The 26,999-nt window shown below is 56.7% G+C and overlaps 1 protein-coding gene across 3 annotated transcripts in view; it reads right to left on the bottom strand.

Annotated features, from left to right (window-relative positions):
* mast3b (microtubule associated serine/threonine kinase 3b) overlaps window positions 1-26,999 on the bottom strand; it is a 180,914-nt gene that overhangs the window by 139,981 nt on the left and 13,934 nt on the right. The window contains exon 1 of one of the 3 annotated variants that reach the window (XM_072482437.1): window positions 14,109-14,842. The exons of 1 other annotated variant lie outside the window; for it this stretch is intronic. In XM_072482437.1, the coding sequence (XP_072338538.1) occupies window positions 14,109-14,191 (83 nt within the window). In that variant the 5' untranslated portion in view covers window positions 14,192-14,842. Of the gene's footprint in view, window positions 1-14,108; window positions 14,843-26,999 lie in introns of those variants that run through there. One more of the 3 variants, XM_072482438.1, reaches the window with a different exon arrangement.

Here is a 26,999-nt window from a genome sequence, read left to right as displayed (position 1 = left end):
TTCGATGGACTGAATGGCCTCCTTCTGTAGGGATTCTATGACTCCCCTTACTATTGAATCCCCTATAACTATTGCATTCCACACAAACTCCTCCCCTCTGCAGCAGAACTACCCGCGGTGCAACAAATTTGGCTGTTGCTGCTTTCCCCTGGAGGTCATTCCCCCGAACAGTATCCAGAGCAGTGTATCTGTTTTGCAGGGGAATAGCCACGGGGGGGGGGCGGGATTCTCCCAACGGGAGTCTAAGTGCCATCGCCGGAGTAAAAACCGGAGTGTTTTACTCCGTCGTCGGCGCCAGTTCCCAGATCCCTATTCTCGTCCCTCCGTGGGGCTGGCAGGGGCGTTGCACAATTTAGAGGGGCGGGGCCTCGGCGCGGTGTCAGAGACCCGGCGCCGCGTAAAAAAAACGGCGCCTTGGGTCCCGCGCATGTGCAGTTGGGCCGGCGCCAACTAGTGGCCGCCCTCCCCCAGGCCGCCCCGCACAAACATGGAGCATGGATCCAGGGCTTGCCGGCGGAAGAAAGGAGGCCCGCCAACAGAGAGGCCGGCCGGCCGATCGGTGGGACCCGATCGCGTACCAGGCCGCTCCGGATGGACTCCCCGGGGTTGGAACCCCCCTCCCTCCCCCACAGGCTGCTCCCGGCCTTTGAAGCCCCAGGTCCCGCCGGCGCCGTTCTAACCCGCTCTCGGGCCGGCCGCTTGGCCCATGCGGACCGGAGAATCGCCGTTCGCGGCGATTCTCTGAGCGGCCCGGCGCGATTCGCACTGTGCTGGTTTTGGGGGGGTGGGAGAATCGCGTGCAGGGGTCGGGGCGGCCCGGCGCGATTCGCACTGTGCTGGTTTTGGGGGGGTGGGAGAATCGCGTGCAGGGGTCGGGTCGGGGCGGCCCGGCGCGATTCGCACGGCGCTGGTTTTGGGGGGGTGGGAGAATCGCGTGCAGGGGTCGGGTCGGGGCGGTGTGGCGCGATTCGCACGGCGCTGGTTTTGGGGGGGTGGGAGAATCGCGTGCAGGGGTAGAGGCGGCGTGGCGCGATTCGCACGGCGCTGGTTTTGGGGGGGTGGGAGAATTGCGTGCAGGGGTTGGGGCAGCGTGGCACGATTCGCACGGCGCTGGTTTTGGGGGGGTGGGAGAATCCCGTGCAGGGGTCGGGGCAGCGTGGCACGATTCGCACGGCGCTGGTTTTGGGGGGGTGGGAGAATCCCGTGCAGGGGTCGGGGCAGCGTGGCACGATTCGCACGGCGCTGGTTTTGGGGGGGTGGGAGAATCGCGTGCAGGGGTCGGGGCGGGGCAGCGTGGCGCGATTCGCATGGCGCTGGTTTTGGGGGGGTGGGAGAATCGCGTGAAGGGGTCGGGTCGAGGCGGCGTGGCGCGATTCGCACGGCGCTGGTTTTGGGGGGGTGGGAGAATCGCGTGCAGGGGTCGGGGCAGCGTGGCGCGATTCGCACGGCGCTGGTTTTGGGGGGGTGGGAGAATCGCGTGCAGGGGTCGGGTCGTGGCGGTGTGGCACGATTCGCACAGCGCTGGTTTTGGGGGGGTGGGAGAATCGCGTGCAGGGGTCGAGGCGGTGTGGCGTGATTCGCATGGCGCTGGTTTTGGGGGGGTGGGAGAATCGCGCGCAGGGGTCGGGGCGGTGTGGCGCGATTCGCACGGCGCTGGTTTTGGGGGGGTGGGAGAATCGCGTGCAGGGGTCGGGGCGGTGTGGCGCGATTCGCACGGCGCTGGTTTTGGGGGGGGTGGGAGAATCGCGTGCAGGGGTCGGGTCGGGGCGGCCCGGCGCGATTCGCACGGCGCTGGTTTTGGGGGGGTGGGAGAATCGCGTGCAGGGGTCGGGTCGGGGCAGCGTGGCGCGCTTCGCACGGCGCTGGTTTTGGGGGGGTGGGAGAATCGCGTGCAGGGGTCGGGTCGGGGCAGCGTGGCGCGATTCGCACGGCGCTGGTTTTGGGGGGGTGGGAGAATCGCGTGCAGGGGTCGGGGCGGGGCGGTGTGGCGCGATTCGCATGGCGCTGGTTTTGGGGGGGTGGGAGAATCGCGCGCAGGGGTCGGGACGGTGTGGCGCGATTCACACGGCGCTGGTTTTGGGGGGGTGGGAGAATCGCGTGCAGGGGTCGGGTCGGGGCGGTGTGGCGCGATTCGCACGGCGCTGGTTTTGGGGGGGTGGGAGAATCGCGTGCAGGGGTCGGGGCAGCGTGGCGCGATTCGCACGGCGCTGGTTTTGGGGGGGTGGGAGAATCGCGTGCAGGGGTCGGGGCAGCGTGGCGCGATTCGCACGGCGCTGGTTTTGGGGGGGGTGGGAGAATCGTGTGCAGGGGTCGGATCGGGGCGGTGTGGCGCGATTCGCACGGCGCTGGTTTTGGGGGGGTGGGAGAATCGCGTGCAGGGGTCGGATCGGGGCGGTGTGGCGCGATTCGCACGGCGCTGGTTTTGGGGGGGTGGGAGAATCGCGTGCAGGGGTCGGGGCAGCCCGGCGCGATTCGCACGGCGCTGGTTTTGGGGGGGTGGGAGAATCGCGTGCAGGGGTCGGGTCGGGTCAGCGTGGCGCGATTCGCACGGCGCTGGTTTTCGGGGGGTGGGAGAATCGCGTGCAGGGGTCGGGGCAGCGTGGCGCGATTCGCACGGCGCTGGTTTTGGGGGGGTGGGAGAATCGCATGCAGGGGTCGGGGCGGTGTGGCGCGATTCGCACGGCGCTGGTTTTGGGGGGGGTGGGAGAATCGCGTGCAGGGGTCGGGTCGGGGCAGCGTGGCGCGATTCGCACGGCGCTGGTTTTGGGGGGGTGGGAGAATCGCGTGCAGGAGTCGGGTCGGGGCAGCGTGGCGCGATTCGCACGGCGCTGGTTTTGGGGGGGTGGGAGAATCGCGTGCAGGGGTCGGGGCGGCGTGGCGCGATTCGCACGGCGCTGGTTTTGGGGGGGTGGGAGAATCGCGTGCAGGGGTCGGGGCGGGGCAGCGTGGCGCGATTCGCACGGCGCTGGTTTTGGGGGGGTGGGAGAATCGCGTGCAGGGGTCGGGGCAGCGTGGCGCGATTCGCACGGCGCTGGTTTTGGGGGGTGGGAGAATCGCGTGCAGGGGTCGGGGCGGGGCAGCGTGGCGCTTTTCGCACGGCGCTGGTTTTGGGGGGGTGGGAGAATCGCGTGCAGGGGTCGGGTCGGGGCGGCCCGGCGCGATTCGCACGGCGCTGGTTTTGGGGGGGGTGGGAGAATCGCGTGCAGGGGTCGGGGCAGCGTGGCGCGATTCGCACGGCGCTGGTTTTGGGGGGGTGGGAGAATCGCGTGCAGGGGTCGGGTCGGGGCAGTGTGGCGCGATTCGCACGGCGCTGGTTTTGGGGGGGTGGGAGAATCGCGTGCAGGGGTCGGGTCGGGGTGGTGTGGCGCGATTCGCATGGCGTGGTTTTGGGGGGGTGGGAGAATCGCGTGCAGGGGTCGGGTCAGCGTGGCGCGATTCGCACGGCGCTGGTTTTGGGGGGGTGGGAGAATCGCGTGCAGGGGTCGGGTCAGCGTGGCGCGATTCGCATGGCGCTGGTTTTGGGGGGGGTGGGAGAATCGCGTGCAGGGGTCGGGTCGGGGCGGTGTGGCGCGATTCGCACGATGCTGGTTTTGGGGGGGGTGGGAGAATCGCGTGCAGGGGTCGGGGCGGCGTGGCACGATTCGCACGGCGCTGGTTTTGGGGGGGTGGGAGAATCGCGTGTAGGGGTCGGGTCGGGGCGGTGTGGCACGATTCGCACGGCGCTGGTTTTGGGGGGTGGGAGAATCGCGTGCAGGGGTCGGGTCGGTGCGGTGTGGCGCGATTCGCACGGCGCTGGTTTTGGGGAGGTGGGAGAATCGTGTGCAGGGGTCGGGTCGGTGCGGTGTGGCGCGATTCGCACGGCGCTGGTTTTGGGGAGGTGGGAGAATCGTGTGCAGGGGTCGGGTCGGGGTGGTGTGGCGCGATTCGCACGGCGCTGGTTTTGGGGGGGGTGGGAGAATCGCGTGCAGGGGTCGGGTCGGGGCTGCGTGGCGCGATTTGCACGGCGCTGGTTTTGGGGGGGTGGGAGAATCGCGTGCAGGGGTCGGGTCGGGGCGGTGTGGCGCGATTCGCACGGCGCTGGTTTTGGGGGGGTGGGAGAATCGCGTGCAGGGGTCGGGGCGGCCCGGCGCGATTCGCACGGCGCTGGATTTGGGGGGGTGGGAGAATCGCGTGCAGGGATCGAGGCGGTGTGGCACGATTCGCACGGCGCTGGTTTTGGGGGGGTGGGAGAATCGCGTGCAGGGGTCGGGGTGGTGTGGCGCGATTCGCACGGCGCTGGTTTTGGGGGGGTGGGAGAATCGCGTGCAGGGGTCGGGGTGGTGTGGCGCGATTCGCACGGCGCTGGTTTTGGGGGGGTGGGAGAATTGCGTGCATGGGTCGGGGCGGCGTGGCGCGATTCGCACGGCGCTGGTTTTGGGGGGGTGGGAGAATCGCGTGCAGTGGTCGGGTCGGGGCGGCCCGGCGCGATTCGCACGGCGCTGGTTTTGGGGGGGTGGGAGAATCGCGTGCAGGGGTCGGGGTGGTGTGGCGCGATTCGCACGGCGCTGGTTTTGGGGGGGTGGGAGAATCGCGTGCAGGGATCGAGGCGGTGTGGCGCGATTCGCACGGCGCTGGTTTTGGGGGGGTGGGAGAATCGCGTGCAGGGGTCGGGTCGGGGCGGTGTGGCGCGATTCGCACGGCGCTGGTTTTGGGGGGGTGGGAGAATCGCGTGCAGGGGTCGGGTCGGGGCGGTGTGGCGCGATTCGCACGGCGCTGGTTTTGGGGGGGTGGGAGAATCGTGTGCAGGGGTCGGGGCGGCGCGGCACAATTCGCACGGCGCTGGTTTTGGGGGGGTGGGAGAATCGCGTGCAGGGGTCGGGGCGGGGCAGCGTGGCGCGATTCGCACGGCGCTGGTTTTGGGGGGGTGGGAGAATCGCGTGCAGGGGTCGAGGCGGTGTGGCGCGATTCGCACGGCGCTGGTTTTGGGGGGGTGGGAGAATCGCGTGCAGGGGTCGGGGCAGTGTGGCGCGATTCGCACGGCGCTGGTTTTGGGGGGGTGGGAGAATCGCGTGCAGGGGTCGGGGCGGTGTGGCGCGATTCGCACGGCGCTGGTTTTGGGGGGGTGGGAGAATCGCGTGCAGGGGTCGGGGCAGCGTGGTGCGATTCGCACGGCGCTGGTTTTGGGGGGGTGGGAGAATCGCGTGCAGGGGTCGGGGCAGCGTGGCGCGATTCGCACGGCGCTGGTTTTGGGGGGGTGGGAGAATCGCGTGCAGGGGTCGGGGCGGGGCAGCGTGGCGCGATTCGCAGGCGGGGGGGGGAAGAATCCCGCCCGAGATTCCTGCACTGCCTGCCTCATCCACTTACTCTGCCCTGTGGTCACCCATTTCCTTCCTGCCGAAACCACATGTTATTGCAAATTCCAATGATTGTGGAAACAATGATCTCCTGATCTCATCTCACCCTCATGGTAACTTTAAATTGATATTCCTCATTACTGAATCCCAAGCCAGTGAAACTGGGGGCTGGATTTTCACCATCTGTATCTGATGTTAACGGCAGTCGAGTGAACAATGGGTTGAGAATGCAGTCGACAACCTCTTGCTCCATTGACCCGAGTCAAGCACTGTCATGTCAGGTGTCCATAGTTCCCACCTGTCCATGTGATGGATTCTTTCAATATTTAGACCAGGGTCCTGTGCTGTAGAGACATATCAGGAGTAAAAATGAGGCAGACGTGGAGCACAGAGAGACAGAGAGAGAACCGCCAGAGCGAAGAGTCAAACAGAGATGGAAAATTAATGTCAGAGGAAGGAAGAGACTTGAATTTGCGTAGGACATTACAAAGCATCTGCCGCTGCAAAGCACCAGGCAGCCAGTGAGTGCTATTGAAGTGTTGCCACGACTGTAAAATAAGAAACACCGCTGCCATTGTGCACCCAGCAGGATGTCACAAGCAACAATGTGATAACGGCCCGGTCATCTGTTCCCTGATGTTGATTGACCACTAAATATTGGCCATGTCCCTGGGGGAAACTTTCTGCTCTTCTTCAACAGTGCTTACGGGATTTTTGATACACCTGAAAAAGCAGATGGGGCCTGCCCTCACCTAAAATACAGGACCTCGAGTAGTGCAGCCCTCCCTCAGTGCAGCCCTCCCTCACTGCAGCCCTCCCTCAGTGCAAAACTCACTCAGCGCAGTCCTCCCTCAGTGCAAAACTCCCTCAGCGCAGCCCTCCCTCAGTGCAGCCCTCCCTCAGTGCAGCCCTCCCTCACTGCAGCCCTCCCTCAGTGCAAACCTCGCTCAGCGCAGTCCTCCCTCAGTGCAAAACTCCCTTAGCGCAGCCCTCCCTCAGAGCAGCCCTCCCTCAAGCAGCCCTCCCTCAGCGCAGCCCTCCCCCAGTACAAAATGCCCTCAGTGCAGGCCTCCCTCAGTGCAGGCCTCCCACAGTGCAGGCCTCCCTCAGTGCAGCACTCTCTGAGTGCAGGCCTCCCTCAGTGCAGCTCTCCCTCAGTGCAGCCCTCCCTCAGTGCAAAACTCACTCAGTGCAGCCCTCCCTCAGTGCAAAACTCCCTCAGCGCAGCCCTCCCTCAGCGCAGCCCTCCCTCAGCTCAGCCCTCCCTCAGCTCAGCCCTCCCCCAGCGCAGCCCTCCCTCAACGCAGCTCTCCCTCAGTGCAGCCCTCCCTCAGTGCAGCCCTCCCTCAGTGCAGCCCTCCCTCAGTACAGCCCTCCCTCAGCGCAAAACTTCCTCAGAGCAGCCCTCCCTCAGTGCAAAACTCCCTCAGCGCAGCCCTCCCTCAGCGCAGCCCTCCCTCAGTGCAGCCCTCCCTCAATGCAGCATTCCCTCAGCGCAACACTCCCCTCATTGCTGCCCTCCCTCAGTGCAGCGCTCCCTCAGTGCAGCCCTCCCTCAGTGCAGCCCTCCCTCAGTGCAGCCCTCCCTCAGTGCAGCCCTCCCTCAGTGCAGCCCTCCCTCAGTGCAGCTCTCCTTCAGTGCAGCCCTCCCTCAGTACAAAACTCACTCAGTAAAAAATGCCCTCAGTGCAGCTCTCCCTCATTGCTGCCCTCCCTCAGCGCAGCACTCCCTCAGTGCAGCTCTCCCTCAGTACAAAATGCCCTCAGTGCAGGCCTCCCTCAGTGCAGCTCTCCTTCAGTGCAGCCCTCCCTCAGTGCAGCCCCCCCTCAGTGCAGCCCTCCCTCAGTGCAGCCCTCCCTCAGTGCAGCACTCTCTGAGTGCAGGCCTCCCTCAGTGCATCTCTCCCTCAGTGCAGCCCTCCCTCAGCGCAGCCCTCCCTCAGCGCAGCCCTCCCTCAGCGCAGCCCTCCCTCACAGCAGCCCTCCGTCAGAGCAGCCCTCCCTCAGAGCAGCGCTCCCTCAGTGCAGCCCTCCCTCAGTGCAGCCCTCCATCAGTACAGCGCTGCCTCAGTGTAGCACTCCCTCAGTGCAGCCCTCCCTCAGTGCAGCAGTCCCTCAGAGCAGCGCTCCCTCAGTGCAGCCCTCCCTCAGTGCAGCGCTCCCTCAGTGCAGCGCTCCCTCAGTGTAGCCCTCCCTCAGTGCAGCCCTCCCTCAGTGCAGCACTCCCGCAGTATTGCACTGGAGAGTGAACCTTGATTTTTGTGTTCAAGGCCTGTGGTGAGACTTGCAACTCAAAAGCCAAGAGTACCACGAATTCAACCGCTCAACCCAAAATTGAAAGATAGAAATGGGAAAGAGAAAGGTCTTTGAGGAGACAATAATAAAAAGTAGGATTTCCAGATGTGATTGTCATAATATCCATTCATGTATATAATGAGATGCAGACAGGCAGTGATTGACACACAGGATAACCAATGAACACACACGACACATAACAACCAATCACCAGACAGGACACCACCACTATAAAGCACACAGGGCATTAAGACTCTCCCTCTCTCTGCAGGACAGAGCTACTGAGATAGTAAGAGTGCACAAGCCAGTGAGCACTATCACCATGAGGTAGAGAGTTAGTCTGGTCAAGCCAGTAGGAGGTTATCAGTTAGATTGATAGAGTGTCAACTCACAGCAGACTATGTACAGCAATCAGGAAGTTCAATAAAACATCTCCTGTGTCAGAAGCCTGTTTCTAGTTTCACTGCATCCAGTTGCAGTCAACGTTGAACCAACTTACTTAACACATCAGTGGTAAGAGGATACAGAGCAACAGAAAACAATGAATGAAACAGTGTTGATGTAACGTGGAAACTGTTTTCTGAGGATTATGTTCTCAGGAGAGGTGAGGATGTAGTGATGATTTCACTGGATCAGTAATCCAGAGGCCTGGACTAAAGCTCTGGGGATGTGGGTTACTACAGCAACTGATGGATTGTAAATTCAATTAATAAATCTGGATTTGTTAAGCTAGTCACTGTAATGGTGGCCATGAATTAATGGTGGAATTTTGTAAAAGCCCATCTGGTTCACTAATGTCCCTTTAGGGAAGGAAATCTGCCGCCCTGACCCGGTCTGGCCTACATGTGACTCCAGATTCACACCAACGTGGTTGACTCTTAACTGCCCCTTGTGGTAGTCGGTATTAGGGGTATTACGGTACCCTGAATAATGCTGTAAGACCATTGGTGTGGGAGGTACCTGAGACTGCTATTCTCATTGGTGAAGCCTGCCTGCTGGTTCCGCCCAGTAAGGCGGAGTATAAGAGACTGTGTCTCCCCAGCAGCTGCATTCTGTACCTGTGCTGCTGGGGGAAACATCTAGTCCAATAAAGCCTTCAATTGTCTCCAATCTCGTCTCAGGAATTATTGATCGAGCATCAATTTATTGCACTAGATATTAAAGAATGGAGCTCCGAATCAAGCCGGGGCGTCTGCAACTCAGCCCCCCACGCGGCAAACTCAGCGGCAACCTTCAAACACTGGCTGGCGTGCTTCAAAGGGTACCTCAGGACGGCCACGACTGAACATACGGAGGACCAGAAACTGCAAGTTCTCCACTCGAGGGTGAGCCCAGAGATCTACACCCTCATCGAGGATGCGGACAATTTCGAGGCTGCAATGACCCTGCTGAAAGGACACTATATTCACCCTGTAAACCAGGTCTACGCCCGACATCTGCGACGACGAGGCGTCAAATCCCCGGGGAATCGCTGGAGGAGTTCTACCGCGCACTCCTGGTGTTAGGGAGGAACTGTGACTGCCCGCAAGTTTCGGCCAGCGACTACACAGAACTTTTGATCTGGGACACTTTCGTTGCAGGTATGCTGTCCTCCCAAATCTGCCAGCGATTGCTGGAGAAAGAGACTCGGCCTCAAGGAGGCACGGGCCCTTGCTAGCTCCCTGGATGCGGCCTCCCGAAACGCCCGCGCTTACGTCCCTGACCGCGCGGCAGCCCCCGCGTCCGACTCCGATGCATCCCCCATCCCCCCACAAGCTTGTGCTGCGAGACTGCCAGGCAACCCCGGGGGGCCCCGCTGCTATTTTTGCGGGCAAGCCAAGCACCCCCGGCAACAATGCCCGGCCCGCTCATCCATCTGCAAAGGGTGCGGCAAAAATGGCCATTTCATGACAGTATGCCAGGCCCAGGCGGTTGCCATGGTCTCTGGGGGTGAACCGGGACCGCCACCATAACTCTCTCCACGAGCCACGTGCGGCCAGCGGGCGCCGCCATCTTCCTTCTCCAAGGCCATGTGCGACCTCCGGGCTCCGCCATCTTGTCCCCCGGGGACCACGTGCGACGGATGGGCGCCCCCATCTTGTACACCTCCAGCCATGTGCGACCAGGACTCTCAGGACCCCGACTCGGGTGACCAAACACCGCCCGAAGAAAACATCCAAATTCTGCCACGACTTGCCTTGGTGACCCTGGACCAGTCTCGGCCCCGAACACTCTCGACTGCGACGACGACCGCGCTCATCAACGGGCATAGAACATCCTGCCTGATCGACTCCGGGAACATAGAGAGCTTCATACACCCCAATACGGTAAGGCGCTGTTCTTTTCCCATCCACCCAGTCAACCAAAAAACCTCCCTGGCCTCCGGGTTTTACTCTGTAGAGAACAAAGGGTTCTGCACAGCGAACCTCACGGTCCAGGGCAGGGAGTTTAAAAATTACCGGCTCTACGTCCTTCCTCACCTCTGCGCTGTCACACAGGGTTAGACTTCCAATGTAACCCCAGAGCTTAACTTTTAAATTCGGCGGCCCAATACCCCCCTCACTGTCTGCAGCCTCGCGACCCTCAGAGTCGATCCGCCTTCCCTGTTTGCGAACCTCACCCCGGATTGCAAACCTGTCGCCACCAGGAGCAGACGGTACAGTGCCCAGGACCGGACCTTCATGAGGTCGGACGTCCAGCGATTACTGAAGGAAGGTATTATTGAGGCTAGCAACAGTCCCTGGAGAGCTCATGTAGTGTTTGTAAAGACCGGAGAGAAGCATAGGATGGTCATCGATTATAGTCAGACCATCAACAGGTATATGCAGCTCGATGCGTACCCTCTCCCCCGCATATCTGATCTGGTCAATACAGGAATTGCACAATAAAGGTATTTTCCACGGTGGATCTATAATCCGCCTACCACCAGCTCCCCAACCGCCCTAGCGACCACAAATACACTGCATTCGAAGCAGATGGGCGGCTCTACCACTTCCTAAGGGTTCCCTTTGGTGTCACAAATGGAGTCTCGGTCTTCCAACGGGAGATGGACCGAATGGTTGACCGGTGCGGTTTGTGGGCAACTTTTCCGTACCTCGATAACGTCACCATCTGCGGCCACGACCAGTAGGACCACGACACTAACCTCCGAAAATTCCTCCATACCGCAAGAATCCTTAATCTAACATATAACAAGGACAAATGTATGTTCAGCACCGACTGTCTTGCCATTCTCGGCTACGTAGTGCATGATGGAGTTATAGGCCCAGATCCCGAACACATGCGCGCCCTCATGGAGTTCCCCCTCTCCCACTGCTCCAAGGCCCGGAAACGCTGCCTGGGATTTTTTTCATATTATGCCCAGTGGTTCCCCAACTATGCGGACAAGGCCCGCCCACTAATTCTGTCCACTGTTTTTCCCCTGTCGGCAGAGGCCCGTCAGGCCTTCAGCCGCATCAAAGCGGACATCGCAACAGCCACGATGCACGCAATCGACGAATCCCTCCTCTTCCAAGTTGAGCGCGACGAGTCCGACGTAGCTCTGGCGGCCACAATCAACCAAGCGGGCAGACCCGTGGCCTTCTTCTCACGTACCCTCCATGCTTCCAAAATCCGCCATTCCTCAGTTGAAAAGGAGGCCCCGGCCATAGTAGAAGCTGTGAGACATTGGAGGCATTACCTCGCCGGCAGGAGGTTCATTCTCCTCACTGATCAACGGTCGGTTGCTTTCATGTTCGATAATGCACAGCGGGGCAAGATAAAGAACGATAAGATCTTACGGTGGAGGATCGAGCTCTCCACCTACAACTATGAGATCTTGTATCGTCCCGGGAAGCTAATCGAGCCTCCTGATGCCCTATCCTGCAGCACATGTGCCAACGCACAAGTGGACCGCCTCCGGGCCCTCCACAAGGACCTCTGCCAGCCTGGGGTCACTCGATTCTTCCATTTCATTAAGACCCGTAACCTGCCCTATTCCATCGAGGAGGTCAGGACCGCCACCAGGAATTGCCAAATCTGCGCAGAGTGCAAGCCACACTTCTACAGGCCAGAGAAAGCGCACCTGATAAAGACTTCCCGTCCCTTTGAACGTCTCAGTATGGACTCCAAAGGGCCCCTCCCCTCCACCGACCACAACACATACTTCCTGAACGTGATTGACGAGTACTCCCGTTCCCATTCGCCATCCCCTGCCCCGACATGACGGGAGCCACCGTCATAAAAGCCCTCCACAGTATCTTCACGCTGTTTGGTGTCCCTAACTACATACACAGCGATAGGGGGTCCTCCTTCATGAGCGACAAACTGCGTCAATTCCTGCACAGCAAGGGCATTGCCTCGAGCAGGACAACCAGTTACAACCCCCGGGGAAATGGGCAGATGGAGAGGGAGAACGGAGCGGTCTGGGAGACCGTCCTACTGGCCCTACGGTCCAGGAATCTCCCAGTCTCCTGCTGGCAGGAGGTCCTCCCGGATGCTCTCCACTCCATCCGATCACTGCTGTGTACCACGACCAACCAAACCCCTCACGAACGTCTCCTTGTCTTCCCTAGGAAGTCCTCCTCCGGGACCTCGCTCCCAATCTGGCTGGCAGCTCCTGGACCCATCCTGCTCCGCAAACACGTGCGGGTGCACAAGTCGGACCCATTGGTCGAGTGGGTCCACCTCCTGTACGCTAATCCTCAATACGCCTACGTGGCATACCCCGACGGCCGACAGGATACGGTCTCCCTACGGGACCTGGCACCCGTTGGATGCCACCCACATCTCCACTACCAACCCCATCCTCCCTCCCACCAGCGCACCCCACAACCGCCCCCTTCCCAGGTCAATCGATCCTTCCACTGGTCCCATTTAGGGTGATGAAGCTGCTGAAGAAGCCAAAGCCACGCTCCCGGAGCCACGGATGCCCAAGCCGGCGCCTGCATCACCGCCGAAGCTCCGACAATCGCAGAGGACGACCAGGGCCCTCGATCGACTAATTGCTTCACTTTGACTGTAAATAATTACTGTAAATAGTTGCGACATGTAACGAGGCAAAACACTGTGCTAATGTATACCGGGTACCACCATAACCAACACCTCTACCACTGTATAACATGAGACCACCACCCCCGCCGGGCTCTTTTTTTAACAGGGGGTGAATGTGGTAGTCGGTATTAGGGCTATTACGGTACCCTGAATAATGCTGTAAGACCATTGGTGTGGGAGGTACCTGAGACTGCTATTTTCATTGGTGAAGCCTGCTGCTGGTTCCGCCCAGTAAGGCGGAGTATAGGAGCCTGTGTCTCCCCAGCAGCCGCATTCTGTACCTGCGCTGCTGGGGGAAACATCTAGTGCAATAATGCCTTCAATTGTCTCCAATCTCGTCTCAGAAGTTATTGATCGAGCATCACCCCTCTGAAATGGCTGAGCGAGACACTAAGTTCAAGGGCATTTAGTGATGGGTAACAAATGCTGGCCCTGCCAACGATGCCCGCATTTCATGAGATAATTTGTTTAATGACTGGATAAGCCAGGACATGAGTCCGCCTCATCTTTGCAGTCTGCGATTGCGAATGGAGTGCTGGTCACACTGCACTTTGTGAAATATCTGTGACTGAAATATCCCAAATGATCACTTATCCTGTGTGAATCAGGCCTTGGGGCCAGATGGCCTACTCCTGTTTTCATTCATAGAACATAGAACATTACAGCGCAGTACAGGCCCTTCGGCCCTCGATGTTGCACCGACCTGTGAAACCAATCTAAAGCCCATCTACACTATTCCATTATCATCCATATGTTTATCCAATGACCATTTGAATGCCCTTAGTGTTGGCGAGTCCACTACTGTTGGAGGCAGGGCATTCCACGCCCTTACTACTCTCTGAGTAAAGAACCTACCTCTGACATCTGTCCTATATCTATCTCCCCTCAATTTGAAGCTATGTCCCCTCGTGCTAACCATCACCATCCGAGGGGAAAGGCCCTCACTGACCATCCTATCTCATCCTCTGATCATCTTGTATGCCTCTTTTAAGTCACCTCTTAACCTTCTTCTCTCTAACGAAAACAGCCTCAAGTCCCTCAGCCTTTCCTCATAAGATCTTTCCTCCATACAAGGCAACATTCTGGTAAATCTCCTCTGCACCCTTTCCAATGCTTCCACATCCTTCCTATAATGCGGCGACCAGAACTGCACGCAATACTCCAAATGCGGCCGCACCGGAGTTTTGTACAGCTGCAACATGACCTCATGGCTCCGAAACTCAATCCCTCTACCAATAAAGGCTAACACACCGTACGCCTGCTTAACAACCCTCTCAACCTGGGTGGCAACTTTCAGGGATCTATGTACATGGACACCGAGATCTCTCTGCTCATCCACAGGACCAAGAATCTTACCATTCGCCCAGTACTCTGTATTCCATCTCAAAAAATTGGAAAGAGAGTTCAGGGGAGGGGGCTGGCCACAAGCAGGGGCATCAAATACTGCAAATATCCACTTTTAAAATGTACCTTTTAGAGCGTTGAAGCAGACTTCCTGTCACAAAGTGGCTCTTGTAGTTGGGGAATCCCATCCAGTAAATCGGATCAGACATGGTTGCACCCAGATAGTTCCTGATTTGGCACTCCACAAGATTCAAATCAAACGTCGGCTTGGGATGTTGAGTACAGGACACCTCTCTTTGGTGTTTTCCGAATTAGAGTCCGAAACTTGCATCTTCTCAGCTCAGCTCTCCGAATGCTTGCTGAATACAGTGTGGCCGATCAGCTCTTTGTGTGTGTCTCTCCTGCTTCCTCTCTCCCACGCTCACTCTCTCCCTTACTACTTTCTATCCCATCCTCTCTCTCTCTTCCACTGACTCTCATCCATCCGATCTCTCTCTCTCTCACACACACACACACACACACTTGCTGTCTTTCTCCCTCTCTCTCTCTCTCACTGACAAAAGATCATTGCCGAGGTCGGGCCTGACTGCTCCACTCACTCACTCACTCCCACAGAAAGTCAACAGCCTCGTAGTCCCTGACGGGTGAATCAGGGCCTCTGGTGAAGCATCGAATCCTCAGTCCAGGGAGGGTCTGCAAGGGGGCAGGGAGTGTCAAAGCCGAGCAGCTGCAGGCCGGCCACAGGGTCGGAAGCAGCTTTCTGCTCGGTGACAGGAAGCTGCCAGCCAGCTCTGACAGGGAGGAGTTGCGGCCAGGCTTGTTTATGCTGCCTGTCGTGAGGCCTTTGTTTGAAGTGAAGTTTGAGGAGGCAGGACTTTCCTACAGGAAGAAGAAAACCTCGGACGTCCGCAAACAACTGCCGAGAAGTGACAGCAAAAAGCACTGAAACACTTTCCCCCAACTATGTGCGACCCCAGAACTCATAGACATAGAATTTACAGTGCAGAAGGAGGCCATTCGGCCCATCGAGTCTGCACCAGCTCTTGGAAAGAGCACCCTACCCAAGCCCACACCTCCACCCTATCCCCGTAACCCAGTAACCCCACCCAACACTAAGGGCAGTTTTTGGACACTAAGGGCAATTTAGCATGGCCAGTCCACCTACCCTGCACATCTTTGGACTGTGGGAGGAAACCGGAGCACCCGGAGGAAACCCACGCACACACGGGGAGAACGTGCAGACTCCGCACAGACAGTGACCCAAGCCGGGAATCGAACCTGGGACCCTGGAGTTTTGAAGCAATTGTGCTAACCACTATGCTACTGTGCTGCTCATTAAACTGGAAAACATCCCCCCCCCCCCCCCCCACCTCCTCATCTCAAAGCTGACTGTGAGCAGATCCACAAGATATTCAGTATCCACAGTATTTTGCTTAACTGGGATTAAGATGGAATAAACATTTCCTCTTCAAGGTGGGCAATGAGAACGGGAGGGTCTCGCTCAAGCTGCTGCTGGTGTGAGGCCCGAATTTTAAATTGGAATCAGGAACTCCTGGCTTCAGGACAGGTGTGAGAATGGTGGTGAAATGTGTGATGGTAAAGGGAGCAAAATTATAGAGAAGTGAGAATAGATGCAAAACTCTGGAATAAGAGAATCAGGTTGCCAGGGGAGCACAACAGGTCAAAAGCAATGAGATTGAGAATAACAAAATTATGCCAAGGTCCTTCGCAGAAACATAATAAGGGAAAAATGAGCAATGAGGCTTTTTTCCGACAAGTTAATTTGTGGCAGATTTTTCAGGGAGCTTCCCGTCGGCTCTGGGGAGTTTCTCACCGGTTTAGCCCACACTTAGGGCGGGATTCGCTGGCCGCGTCCGTCCAGCGACCGGTGAATCCGGCCCTAGGTCAATGGACTTCTCCATTGTCCGCATCTCAGCCGTGGTGTTCTTGCAGCAGGCGGGGCGGAAGAATCCTTGATGCGACCATCAATTCACGCAAAACCAAGAGTAGAAGTCAACTGTGGCTTTAATCAACTAGAACAGTGCCTGTCTGCGACTGGTCTGCTAGTGAGAGCCGCCTACAGGGTTACTGCTCTTTATACCTCCCCTCAAGAGGTGGAGCCAGGGGCAGAGCCCACAAGGCACCAACATGATACATTACAGGTAATACCTTACAATGGTCCATAGGTGGAGCCCACATGGGCAACAGCGTGATTCAGTTATATACATGGTGAATGGTTACTGCAAAACATTCACCACATTCACCCCCTGTTAAAAAAATGAAGTCCAGCGGGGGTGAAGGGTTCATAAGTTCAGCCTGTCCGGCGCACGGATCGTGCGCTGAGATCGCCGAAGCTCTGGTATCGCAGCTGGCCCGGGTGTCGAACTCATCCGTGCGGGCATGGGTAGTGAAGTCGCCGGTGCGGGCACAGACGTGGACTCCGGGAGCATGTCGTCTGGAGCTTCATTCCTGTGGGCTGGTGAAGGGGGAATGGAGACTGGGAGGGGGTGTGGGTGCCATGTAGGGGCGGGGATGCTGGTCAGCGTAGGTTGGGCGGGGTAAGTTGGGGTGGCGGTGGTAGTGGAACCTATGGGTGCTAGGTCCCGGAGGGAAACCATATCCTGTCGGCCGTCGGGGTGTTCTATGTATGTGTACTGGGGGTTGGTGTGTAGGAGCTGCACCCTCTCGACCAGGGGATCGGACTTAGAGCTCCTGACGTGTTTGCGGAGCAGGACGGGCCCCGGTGTCTTCAGCCAGGACGGAAGCGAAGCCCCAGAGGTGGACCTCCTGGGGAAAACAAACAGGCGGTCATGAGGGGTCTCATTTGTGGCCGTGCAAAGGAGGGACCTAATAGAGTGGAGTGCGTCGGGGAGGACCTCCTGCCAGTGGGGAACTGGGAGATTCCTAGACCGTAGGGCCAGGAGGATGGTCTTCCAGACCGTCGCATTCTCCCTCTCCACCTGCCCGTTTCCCCGGGGGTTATAACTGGTAGTCCTGCTCGAGGCGATGTCCTTATCGAGCAGGTACTGATGCAGTTCGTCGCTCATGAACGACGAGCCCCGGTCACTGTGAACATACATGGGGAAACCAAACAGGGTGAAGACACTACGTAGGGCTTTAATAACGGTGGCTGCGGTCATGTTGGGGCAAGGGATTGCAAAGGGGAAGCGGGAGAACTCGTCAATGATGTTGAGGCAATATGTGTTGCGGTTGGTGGAGGGGAGGGGCCCTTTGAAATCGATACTGAGGCGCTCAAAGTGCCGGGATGCCTTTACCAGGTGGGTCTTATCTGGTCGATAGAAGTGCGGCTTACACTCCACGCAGATTTGGCAGTCCCTGGTCATGGCTCTGACCTCCTCAGTGGAGTAGGGCAGTTTGCGGGCCTTGATGTAGTGGAAAAGCCGGGTGACCCCCGGGTGGCAGAGGTCATCGTAGATAGCCCGTAGTTGGTCATCTTGCGCGCTGGAGCATGTGCCATGGGGCAGGGCATCGTAATTATAGGTGGAGAGTTTGATCCTCCACCTCAAGACCTTATCATTCTTGATCTTGCCCCGCTGCGTATTATTGAACATGAAGGCTACCGGTCGTTGGTCGGTGACGAGGGTAAACCTCCTACCAGTGAGGTAGTGCCTTCAGTGCCGCACGGCTTCTACGATGGCTTGGGCTTCTTTTTCGACGAGGAGTGTCGAATTTCGGAGGCGGTGAGGGTTCGTGAAAAAAATGCGACTGGCCTGCCTGCCTGATTGAGGGTAGCGGCGAGGGCAACCACTGATGCGTTGCTCTCCACCTGGAAGGGGACGGACTTGTCCACCGCGCGCATCGTGGCTTTGGCGATGTCCGCCATGATGCAGCTGAAGGCCTGGCGGGCCTCTGTTGCCAGTGGGAAGATGGCGGCCTTGATTAATGGGCGGGCTTTGTCCGCATAGTTGGGGACCCACTGGGCGCAATAGGAAAAGAACCCGAGGCACCTTTTCAGGTCCTTGGGGAAGGGGGAGTTGCAGTAGGTGGCGCATACGGTCAGGGTGTTTCCATGACGTAGCCGAGGATGGGTAGCCTGGTTGTGCAGAAAACGCATTTCTCCTTGTTGTAAGTGAGGTTAAGGGTTTGGGCGGTCTGGAGAAATCTCTGGAGGTTGGCATCGCGGTCCTGCTGATCATGGCTGCAGATGGTGACGTTGTCCAAGTACGGAAATGTGGCCCACAGCCCGTACTGGTCCACCATTCGGTCCATTGTTCTTTGGAAGACCGAGACCCCGTTTGTGACGTCGAAGGGGACCCGGAGGAAGTGGAAGAGGTGGCCATCTGCCTCAAAGGCCGTGTAGTGGTGGTCCCCCGGGCAGATTGGGAGCTGGTGGTACGCAGACTTCAGATCCACCGTCGAGAACATCTGGTAGTGTTAACCATGGTTAACCATGTCTGTGATCCGGGGAAGGGGGTACGCATTGAGGTGCGTGTACCGGTTTATGGTTTGGCTGTAATTTACAACCATCCGGTTCTTTTCCCCGGTCCTGATGACCACCACCTGAGCTCTCCAGGGGCTATTGCTGGCCTCAATGATTCCCTCCCGCAAGAGTGGCTGGACCTCGGACCTGATAAAAGTCCTGTCCTGGATGCTGTACCGCCTGCTGCTGGTGGCGACGGGTTTACAGTCGGCGGTGAGATTTGCGAAGAGCGGGGGAGGGTCGACTTTTAGGGTCGCGAGGCTACATACGGTGAGTGGGGGTAGGGACCCGCCGAACTTCAGAATTAGGCTCCTGAGGTTACACTGGAAGTCCAGCCCCAACAAGAGAGGAGCATAGAGGTCGGGGAGTACATAGAACTTAAAATTGGCATACTCAGCGCCCTGTATTGCGAGGGTTGCGGTAGTGCACCCCGGATCTGCACCGAGTGTGATCCAGAAGCGAGGGAGATGGTTTGATGTGCCAGGAAGACAGCGTCTTACCATGTTAGGAAGCTCTCCGTGCTCCCGGAATCGAACAGGCAGGGCGTTTTGTGTCCATGTACCAGGACGGTCATCATGGAGCTCCGGAGGTGTTTGGGTCGCGATTGGTCAAGGGTGACCGCGCTGAGTTGCGGGTAGCCGGCGTGGCCGGAGGTGCTGGGGTGGTCCCAAGATGGCCGTCTCCGTCGGTCGCACGTGTCGGGCGGTGAGGAAGATGGCGTCCAAGATGGCGGCCCCCGTGAGTCGCCCACGTTGTGCGGGCTGGAAGATGGCTGCCCCCACGGACAACACGAGGCCAATGACATGTCCGGGGGGGGGGGGGGCGCGGAGCTGGCAGGCAAGCTGCTACACTGCGGGATCTGCAGGCCTGTGAGTCTGCGGGTCGGGCCTGCGATTTTGAGGGTTTGGACCTGGCCAGGCAAACCTTAGCGAAATGTCCTTTTCTTCCGCAGTCGATGCAGTTCACGTTCCGGGCCGTGCAGCGCTGCCTGGGGTGCTGATGCTGGCCCCAGAAATAGCAGGGTAGCCCCCATAGTGGGTGGGCAGTCGCGCGGCACAGGCCTGGGTACCCTTTGGTCGGGGGTATACGAGGGGGAAGCGTAATAAGACGGGAACGCGTTGAGGCTTTGGAACGCTACTTCTAGAGAGGAGGCTAACTTTACCGTCTCTTCCAGATCTAGGGCACCTTTCTCGAGTAGGTGCTGTCTCACATAATTGGTCCTGACTCCAGCCACGTAGGTGTCCCGGACGGCGAGGTCCATATGTTGAGTGGCCGTAACGGCCTGGTAGTTGCAACTTCGCGCAAGGACTTTGAGGTCGCGTAGGTACTCTTCCAGCAATTCCCCGGGGCGTTGGCGGCGAGTAGTGAGGAGATGCCGCGCATATATCTCGTTCATGGGCCTTACGTAGAGGCGCTCTAGCACCGCGAGGGCGTCTGGGAAAGTGGAGGCTTCCTCGAGTTGCACAGAGATTCGATGGCTCACCCGGGCGTGGAGGAGACTCGGCTTCTGATCGTCGGAGATGGAAGGCGAGGAGGAGGCGGCGAGGCAGGCCTTGAAACAGTGGAGCCAATGCGAAAAAAATCCCTTTGGCCTCCACGGCCTGCGGGTCGAGTTCCAGTCGGTCAGGTTTGAGGGCCGATTCCATAGTGGTGTTGTAGTTGATTAAATTGATGCGACCGTCAATTCACACGAAACCAAGAGTAGAAGTAAACTGTGGCTTTAACCGACTAGAACAGTGCCTGCCTGCGACTGCTCTGCTACTGGGAGCCGCCTACAGGGCTACTGCTCTTTATACCTCCCCTCAAGGGGTGGAGCCAGGGGCGGAGCCCACAAGGCACCAACATGATACGTTACAGGTAATACCTTACAATGGTCCATAGGTGGAGCCCACATGGGCAACAGCGTGATACAGTTATATACATGGTGAATGGTTACTGCAAAACGTTCACCACAATCCTGCCCTTAGAAATTTTTGTAGCACTGGGGAGCTGAACTCAGAGACCATGCCGCCATTTTGAAAAGGTGCCCCGATCTTGAAGTGAGTTTGTGGGTCCCCCACATTCCTCACCCATGGGCAATGTCACCCCACCACACACATTGACACCACCCCACACCCTCCAAGTGACATCCCCCCCTTCAGGCCACCCCAAGACCCCTGACAGCCCCCCTCCCTTCCAGGCCCGCCATCTATCACCCCTTAAACCTCCCAGAGGCCCCTACTTACCTTCCTGCACTCTCCCACCCTTCAAACACCCCTCCACTCTCATTTCATGGGCATGGCCTCCCTCGGCCCCTGACCATTGGTAGTGCTGACCTGGCAGTCGGGCACACTTGCACTGCCACCCTAGCACCCAGGCAGTGCTTCTGCTGGCTTGGCAGAGTGGCAGAACCAAGGTACCAGCTGGGCAGTGCCAAGGTGCCCACATTCCAGGGGAAGGGCCAGGGAGCCACGCTACACTTACCCTGATGCCCTGGGGTCTCCGATGGTCCGGGAGGTCCCCTGGGTGCCGTTCCACCTGGTCCACGTTTGTGTGGACCAGTACTGGTTGCCGCCCAGCTGTAGCCTCCCTGGGGAGGCCGAAGAATCAAGGGAAGCCGGTGGATCCCACGCAGGTAGGTCTTAAGTAGGTTTACGACCTACTTCCAGGAGTGGCGTTTGGTCATACCCGTTTAGGGCATAGTTCCGACTCCAACGTCTTGCAGGACTTCGGAGAATCTCACGAGACACGGAGCCTGTCGGGAGGCTCAATGGAAGCATCGCCCGGGATTTTCAGGCTGGAGAATCATACCCCATGTGTTGACGCCGGACAGGATTCCCCAACAGCAAAACTGGCACCGCATCTGGACCAATTCAGCGACTGTGTAGGGGCTAGCAACAGTGCCATGTGGAACACAATCGATTCCAATGAGAAACGGAGCCTGATTCGCCGGGTCCGTGATTGACACCCGGGAGGCTGACAAGCTCCAGCCGCACATACATATTACAATCTCTACACACACTCATCCCAGCTAACAAGATGGCACTGGTTGCACTGGAGCGTGCCAATCCTGCTGTTGGGTCGGTTGGGGCCAGAGGACACCTAGGGGGGTGGTCTTGGGGGACAGCCATACGACCTATGGCCCTATGTTCACAGTGGGCTATTAGCAGTGTGCGCATCTGCATGGCGGCCTTGCAGACCACGGCAATAGTGTTTCATGCCGATCCACCCTGACCCCACAGCCCACATCCTGGCCATCCCCCCCTCTACTTCCCACGGCCCCGGCAGATGCCCCCCGGCCAGCGGCACGACTGTCAGCAAACTATGGTAACATTGGATACTTTCATACCCCCTCTCTCTAAGGCCCCATTTCACGATTTTTAAAAGCACAAGTGAACCGCGCCATCGGGAATTCGCCCCAGTGGAGACGGAGCATCGCAGAGGCCCCGGGGAATACCTGATCAGGCCCGCTAATGATATGGCAACAGGGTTTGCTGTATGTGCAGAGTGGAACGCATTGACGCCGCTGTCGAGGTGACGGAGAACTGCGATTTGGCTTGAAACCGGCACCCGCCACGATTTCTCCATCAAAACCGATTTGTTCCGCCATTGGCCGAAGGAGAATCCCGCCCACAATGTTTTGGCCTCAACTACTATCAGTGGTAGCAAATTCCACAGGCTCATCACTCTGGGTGAAAACATTTCTCCACGGCTCAGTCCAAAATAGTTTACCCTGTATCCTCAGCCTGTGACTCCTGCTTCTGGACTCCCCCACCATCAGGAATATTCTTATTGCATCTACCCTGCCCAGTCCTGTTAGAATTTTATAGGTTTCCACGAGATCCCCCCTCATTCACTCCAGCGAATACAATCCGAACCATCGCAATCTCTCCCCATATGTCAGTCCTGCCATCCCAAGAATCAATCTGGTAAACTTTCTCTGCACTCCCTCTATGGCAAGAACATCCTTCCTCAGAAAAGGAGACCAAAACGGCACACAACATTCCCAGTGTGGCCTCACCAAAGCCCTGTATAACTGCAACAAGGCATCCCTGCTTCTGTACACCAATCCTCCCGCTATGAAGGCCAACATACTATTTGTCTTTTTTACTGCCTGCTACACCTGCATGCCTACCTTCAGCGACGGGTGTACGAGGACATCCAGGTCACATTGAGCATTCCCCTCTCTCAATTTATAGTCATTCAGATAATAATCTGCCTTCCTAATTTTGTTACCAATATGGATAACCTCACATTTATCTACATAATGCTGCATCTGTCATGCATTTTCTCACTCAGCCTGTCCAAATCACACTGAAGCATCTCTGCATCCTCCTCGCAGCTCACCCTCCCACCTAGCTTTATGTCATCTGCAAATTTGGAGATATCGGCCTGGATTCTCCGCCGCATCAGGAACTCCACGACCGGCGACAGAGAATCCAGCATCGGGCAGAAAACGGGGTCGAGATTCGCGCCCGGTGCCAACGGGAGGATGCAAATGGGCCAAAGAGAGGTAAGTACAGTGAAATCACATGCTTGAGTTTTTGGAATGCACTCAGTGCTTGGAATGCACTTACCTCTCTTTGGTGTGGTCAATGTTTACAAACATTGCGGTTTCACCACTTTGGCCACTGTACTGTGAAGGGAGATGAATGAATCAAAACTGCAGATGGTTTGTAGAAGCTGTCAATCACAGATCACTACGAGAAAGCTATCAATGGCTTGCAGTTAATGGATCTGTGGGAGCCAGAGGCAGGTCACAGCTGCTCTCCTTCCAGGAATGGACATGTGGAGCTGCAAGGTAAGTGTTACAGCCCTTCGTCTTACTGCCCCTGTCTGGACTGCTCTTTAGCTTCCAGACAGGGCTCTCTCTTCTGTGGGAGGGCTGGAGGAGGGCGGGGGGGGGGGGGGGGGGGCGGGGGGGGGGGGGGCTGCTGTGTAGGGAGGGGGGTCTGTTGGAGTCCTTTTAGGCATGAGCTCCCTGTGTTGTGTCTCCCGATTACATGGGTCTCCTTCTGTAAGGGCCATGAAGAATCCAGCATGAGTTTGTAGAGTCAAACAGAGAGTAACTAAGTGTATTGACAACAATATGTACACAGCAGCAGTAGTTCACTACTGGTTCCCTCTCTAGCTGGTACCACATTGGCCAGCTCTATTTATACAGCTGAGCTGCTAATGATTACTCCCCTCCCTCATTGGGGGAGCTCATATGTTAGACGTTTTAGTTGCTGTGAAATGAAGAGTCTAAAGTTCTTGTTCCTTTTCACCAAACACCATTTATTTCACTTCCACAGCCTCTGCACAAAACTCTTAACAACACACCACCTGACAGAGGCCACCTGAAGCCCCTTTACATATCAGTGTCAATTAATGGATACTTAACATAAATGAGACAACTAATTGCAATGTCTCTTAACCCATTACTTAACAGTCTCCCCTTCCTTGGAGAAAAAAATAATAATTAGGTGAAAACAAAATTTCAAGAAACTCAAAAACACACACATGATGTCCCCCCCTTTTTTTTTGGTTTGGACGAGAAAGAAAAAAAAAACAGTCACAGAAACAAGCGCCCTTCATTAACAATATCCAAAAGTTTCTGTGAACTCGCCCCTCTTTTTGTAAAACAGTCTGACAGTTGATAGCTCCTATCAACCCATTTAATTTTTGTTATTTCCCCTCTGTCCAACATCTGCTTCAAACTTGCGATGTCTATCCGTAGCCTCTTTTCATTGACACATTTTGTAGAGTGCACATTTTCCCACAGGGATTTATTGTCAATGTGACAGTCAATAGGTATATTACCCAAATCCCCTAATCCCAAACTTTCTGTCAATCTCAGAACTATGAGTTTCAATTGCTTAAGGTCACCTAACACCGAGAACTTCAAAACACACTCCTGCATTTTTAGTTTGGCCAACGCTTTATTTGCTCTTATTATGTCTTCCACTTTGTGATCATTCATTTTTGTACTCAACTCTAAGACATCAAAACTCACATCCGGTCTAGTCTGTCTACCTAACCAGTTCAGTTGCCCAATTAAACTTCGCAGTTCCTCTTTTTCTATCTTTGAAACCATTGCGTCTTTTTGTGAAACTCGGCCTCAACTAATTGCTATTGGGGTGATGCTTTCCAAATAAGATTGCTGACGTAATGTTGCCCCTAACTTAGTCTGTCCAATTTCCAGTCCAATATATTCAAATGCACCGGAAGCCTGACTTCCAACCCTGAATTCTTTCCTCAAACCAAAGATTACAATAGCTTCAAAATCACTAGTCCCACCCCACAAAAAATCATCGACATGCATCATAAAAATGCCAGAAAGATTTCCTTTATAGTGCCAGTAAAACATTGCAGGATCTGCTTTCAACTGGCAACAGCCTAACTTTAACAAAACTGACCTTACCGAAAAATACCAGACTCTAGATGCATCATTTAATCCATATACACATTTGTTCAACTTCCAGAGTATCCCTTCTGTGTTAGCTGCTTCTTTCGGAGGACGGAGAAAAACGTCTCTCTGGAGCTGATGCCCCTGCAAAAAGGCAGCTTTTATATCTATAGATTTGCATTCCCATGCCTTTGTGGCTAATAGAGCCAAGAAGATCTTTAAAATAACCTTTCCTGCTGTAGGTGAATCTACCCTTAAATCCTGATCTTCTAAGTTTTCTTCAAATCCCCTTGCCACGAGCCTGGCCTTTGCCTTATAAGTTCCATCTGGAAGAACCTTTTCCGTGCAATCCACCTGTGGGATAGAGCTCTTTGTCCCGTATCCGGTACTTCCGTGTATACCCCAAATTCACTCCAACTATGCAATTCTTGCTGTTTATCTTCTTTAATAACTTTTTCATCTAATTTATTTGAAGTCACCAAAATCTCACGTGCATGTGGGCTTCTACTCCTATTAGTATTCGTAGTCTTACTCATGTTCCGAGATCTTGACAAACTACGTCCCCTCTCCCGCCTGGTATCTCGTTCTGTACTGCTAGATCTTTCCATTCTGCTGTGGGATGTCCTTTCAATATTTCTCGACGTTTTCCTGCGGACCTGTTCACTATCCGATGTACTATCTGAACTGGCACTGCGTTTCTGTGCTCTCCATTTTTGAACTTCGTTTTCCCAATCCATTGTCTTGACTCCTTCCCCTGAATGCTGTACATTCAACCAATGTTTATACTTTCCAGTGGCCTTCCCTGCTCTACTAATAACTATTGCATCCTTCCATTGACTAGACCCTTCAGGCAAGTATGTCACTTTTGTACCAACTTTTGGCAGTTGCCCTTTCGGAAAAATGGTCTGTTTTAATTCACCAGAAGTGTTGTGTTCCTCCACAGAAACCCTGTCTATATCAGTTAATTGGTGTGGTAGTATGTATTAGGGGTCATGTGGGACTGGAAGCCCTAATGTCATTGGCTGACAGATCCCGGGTCCTGGTTGGCCGTTGACCTCTAGCTCCGCCCTGAAGGCGGAGTATAAGAAGCCGGAGTCCTCCCCCGCAGGCCATTCTACTATCGAGCTGCGGGGGAACAGACACGCTTAATAAAGCCTCATCGACTTCACTCTATTCGTCTCACGGAGTCTTTGTGCGCTACAATTTATTAAGCGTGCCTAAAAAGGACTATGGAGCTCAGGATCATCCCGGAATGCCTGAGGATCAGCCCCCACGCAGTGAACACGGCAGCAGCCTTCAAGCACTGGCAGACTTGTTTCGAGGCCTACCTCAGAACAGCCACCGGCCGGGTCACAGAAGACCAAAAACTACAGGTCCTGCACTCGAGGGTAAGCACGGAGATTTTCTCCCTCATCGAAGACGCGGAGGATTTCCAGACGGCGTTCGCAGCACTGAAAAGTCTCTATGTCCGCCCAGTTAACCAAATCTACGCTCGCTACCAGCTCGCGACGAGATGGCAAGGTCCCGGAGAATCGATGGACGAATTCTACGCCGCGCTGCTGATTTTGGGACGAGCCTGCAGCTGCCCTTCGGTGAACGCAAATGAACACACGGACATGTTAATGCGCGATGCTTTTGTGGCAGGTATGAATTCCTCCCAAATCCGCCTAAGACTTCTAGAAAGAGAGTCGCTAGGACTCTCAGAGGCCCGGGCCCTAGCAGCCTCCCTAGACGTGGCCGCGCGTAATACCCGCGCCAACGGCCCCGACCGCGCGGCAGCCCATTGGGCTCCATACGTACCCGTCGCGACAAACCCACACCACCCCCCCGGACACCCCACAGGCTTGCGCGGTCCAAACGCCAAGTCGCACCGGGGGCGCCCGCTGCTATTTCTGCGGCCAGGCGAAACACCCCCGGCAGCGCTGCCCGGCCCGCGCAGCAATCTGCAAGAGCTGCGGGAAAAAGGGCCATTTCGCGGTTGTGTGCCGGTCCCGCGAGGTCGCCGCTGTCCCGGGAGAACAGGGAGCCCTGCAAGCCGTTTACGCTCCCCAACCCCCCCAGCGCCCCATGTACGACCCGCAGGCGCAACCGCTCTGGGTCCCGACCACCGCGGTCCCGGGAGAACTGGGAGCCCTGCACGCCGCTTACGCTCCCCGCCCCCCCCCCCCGCGCCCCATGTATGACCCGCCGGCGCTACCACTTTGGGTCC

Source organism: Scyliorhinus torazame, chromosome 18 (assembly GCF_047496885.1).
Source record: "Scyliorhinus torazame isolate Kashiwa2021f chromosome 18, sScyTor2.1, whole genome shotgun sequence".
NCBI lineage: Eukaryota > Metazoa > Chordata > Chondrichthyes > Carcharhiniformes > Scyliorhinidae > Scyliorhinus > Scyliorhinus torazame.
The sequence above is the reverse complement of the archived record's forward strand: the minus strand, read 5'-3'. Positions and strand labels throughout refer to the sequence as shown.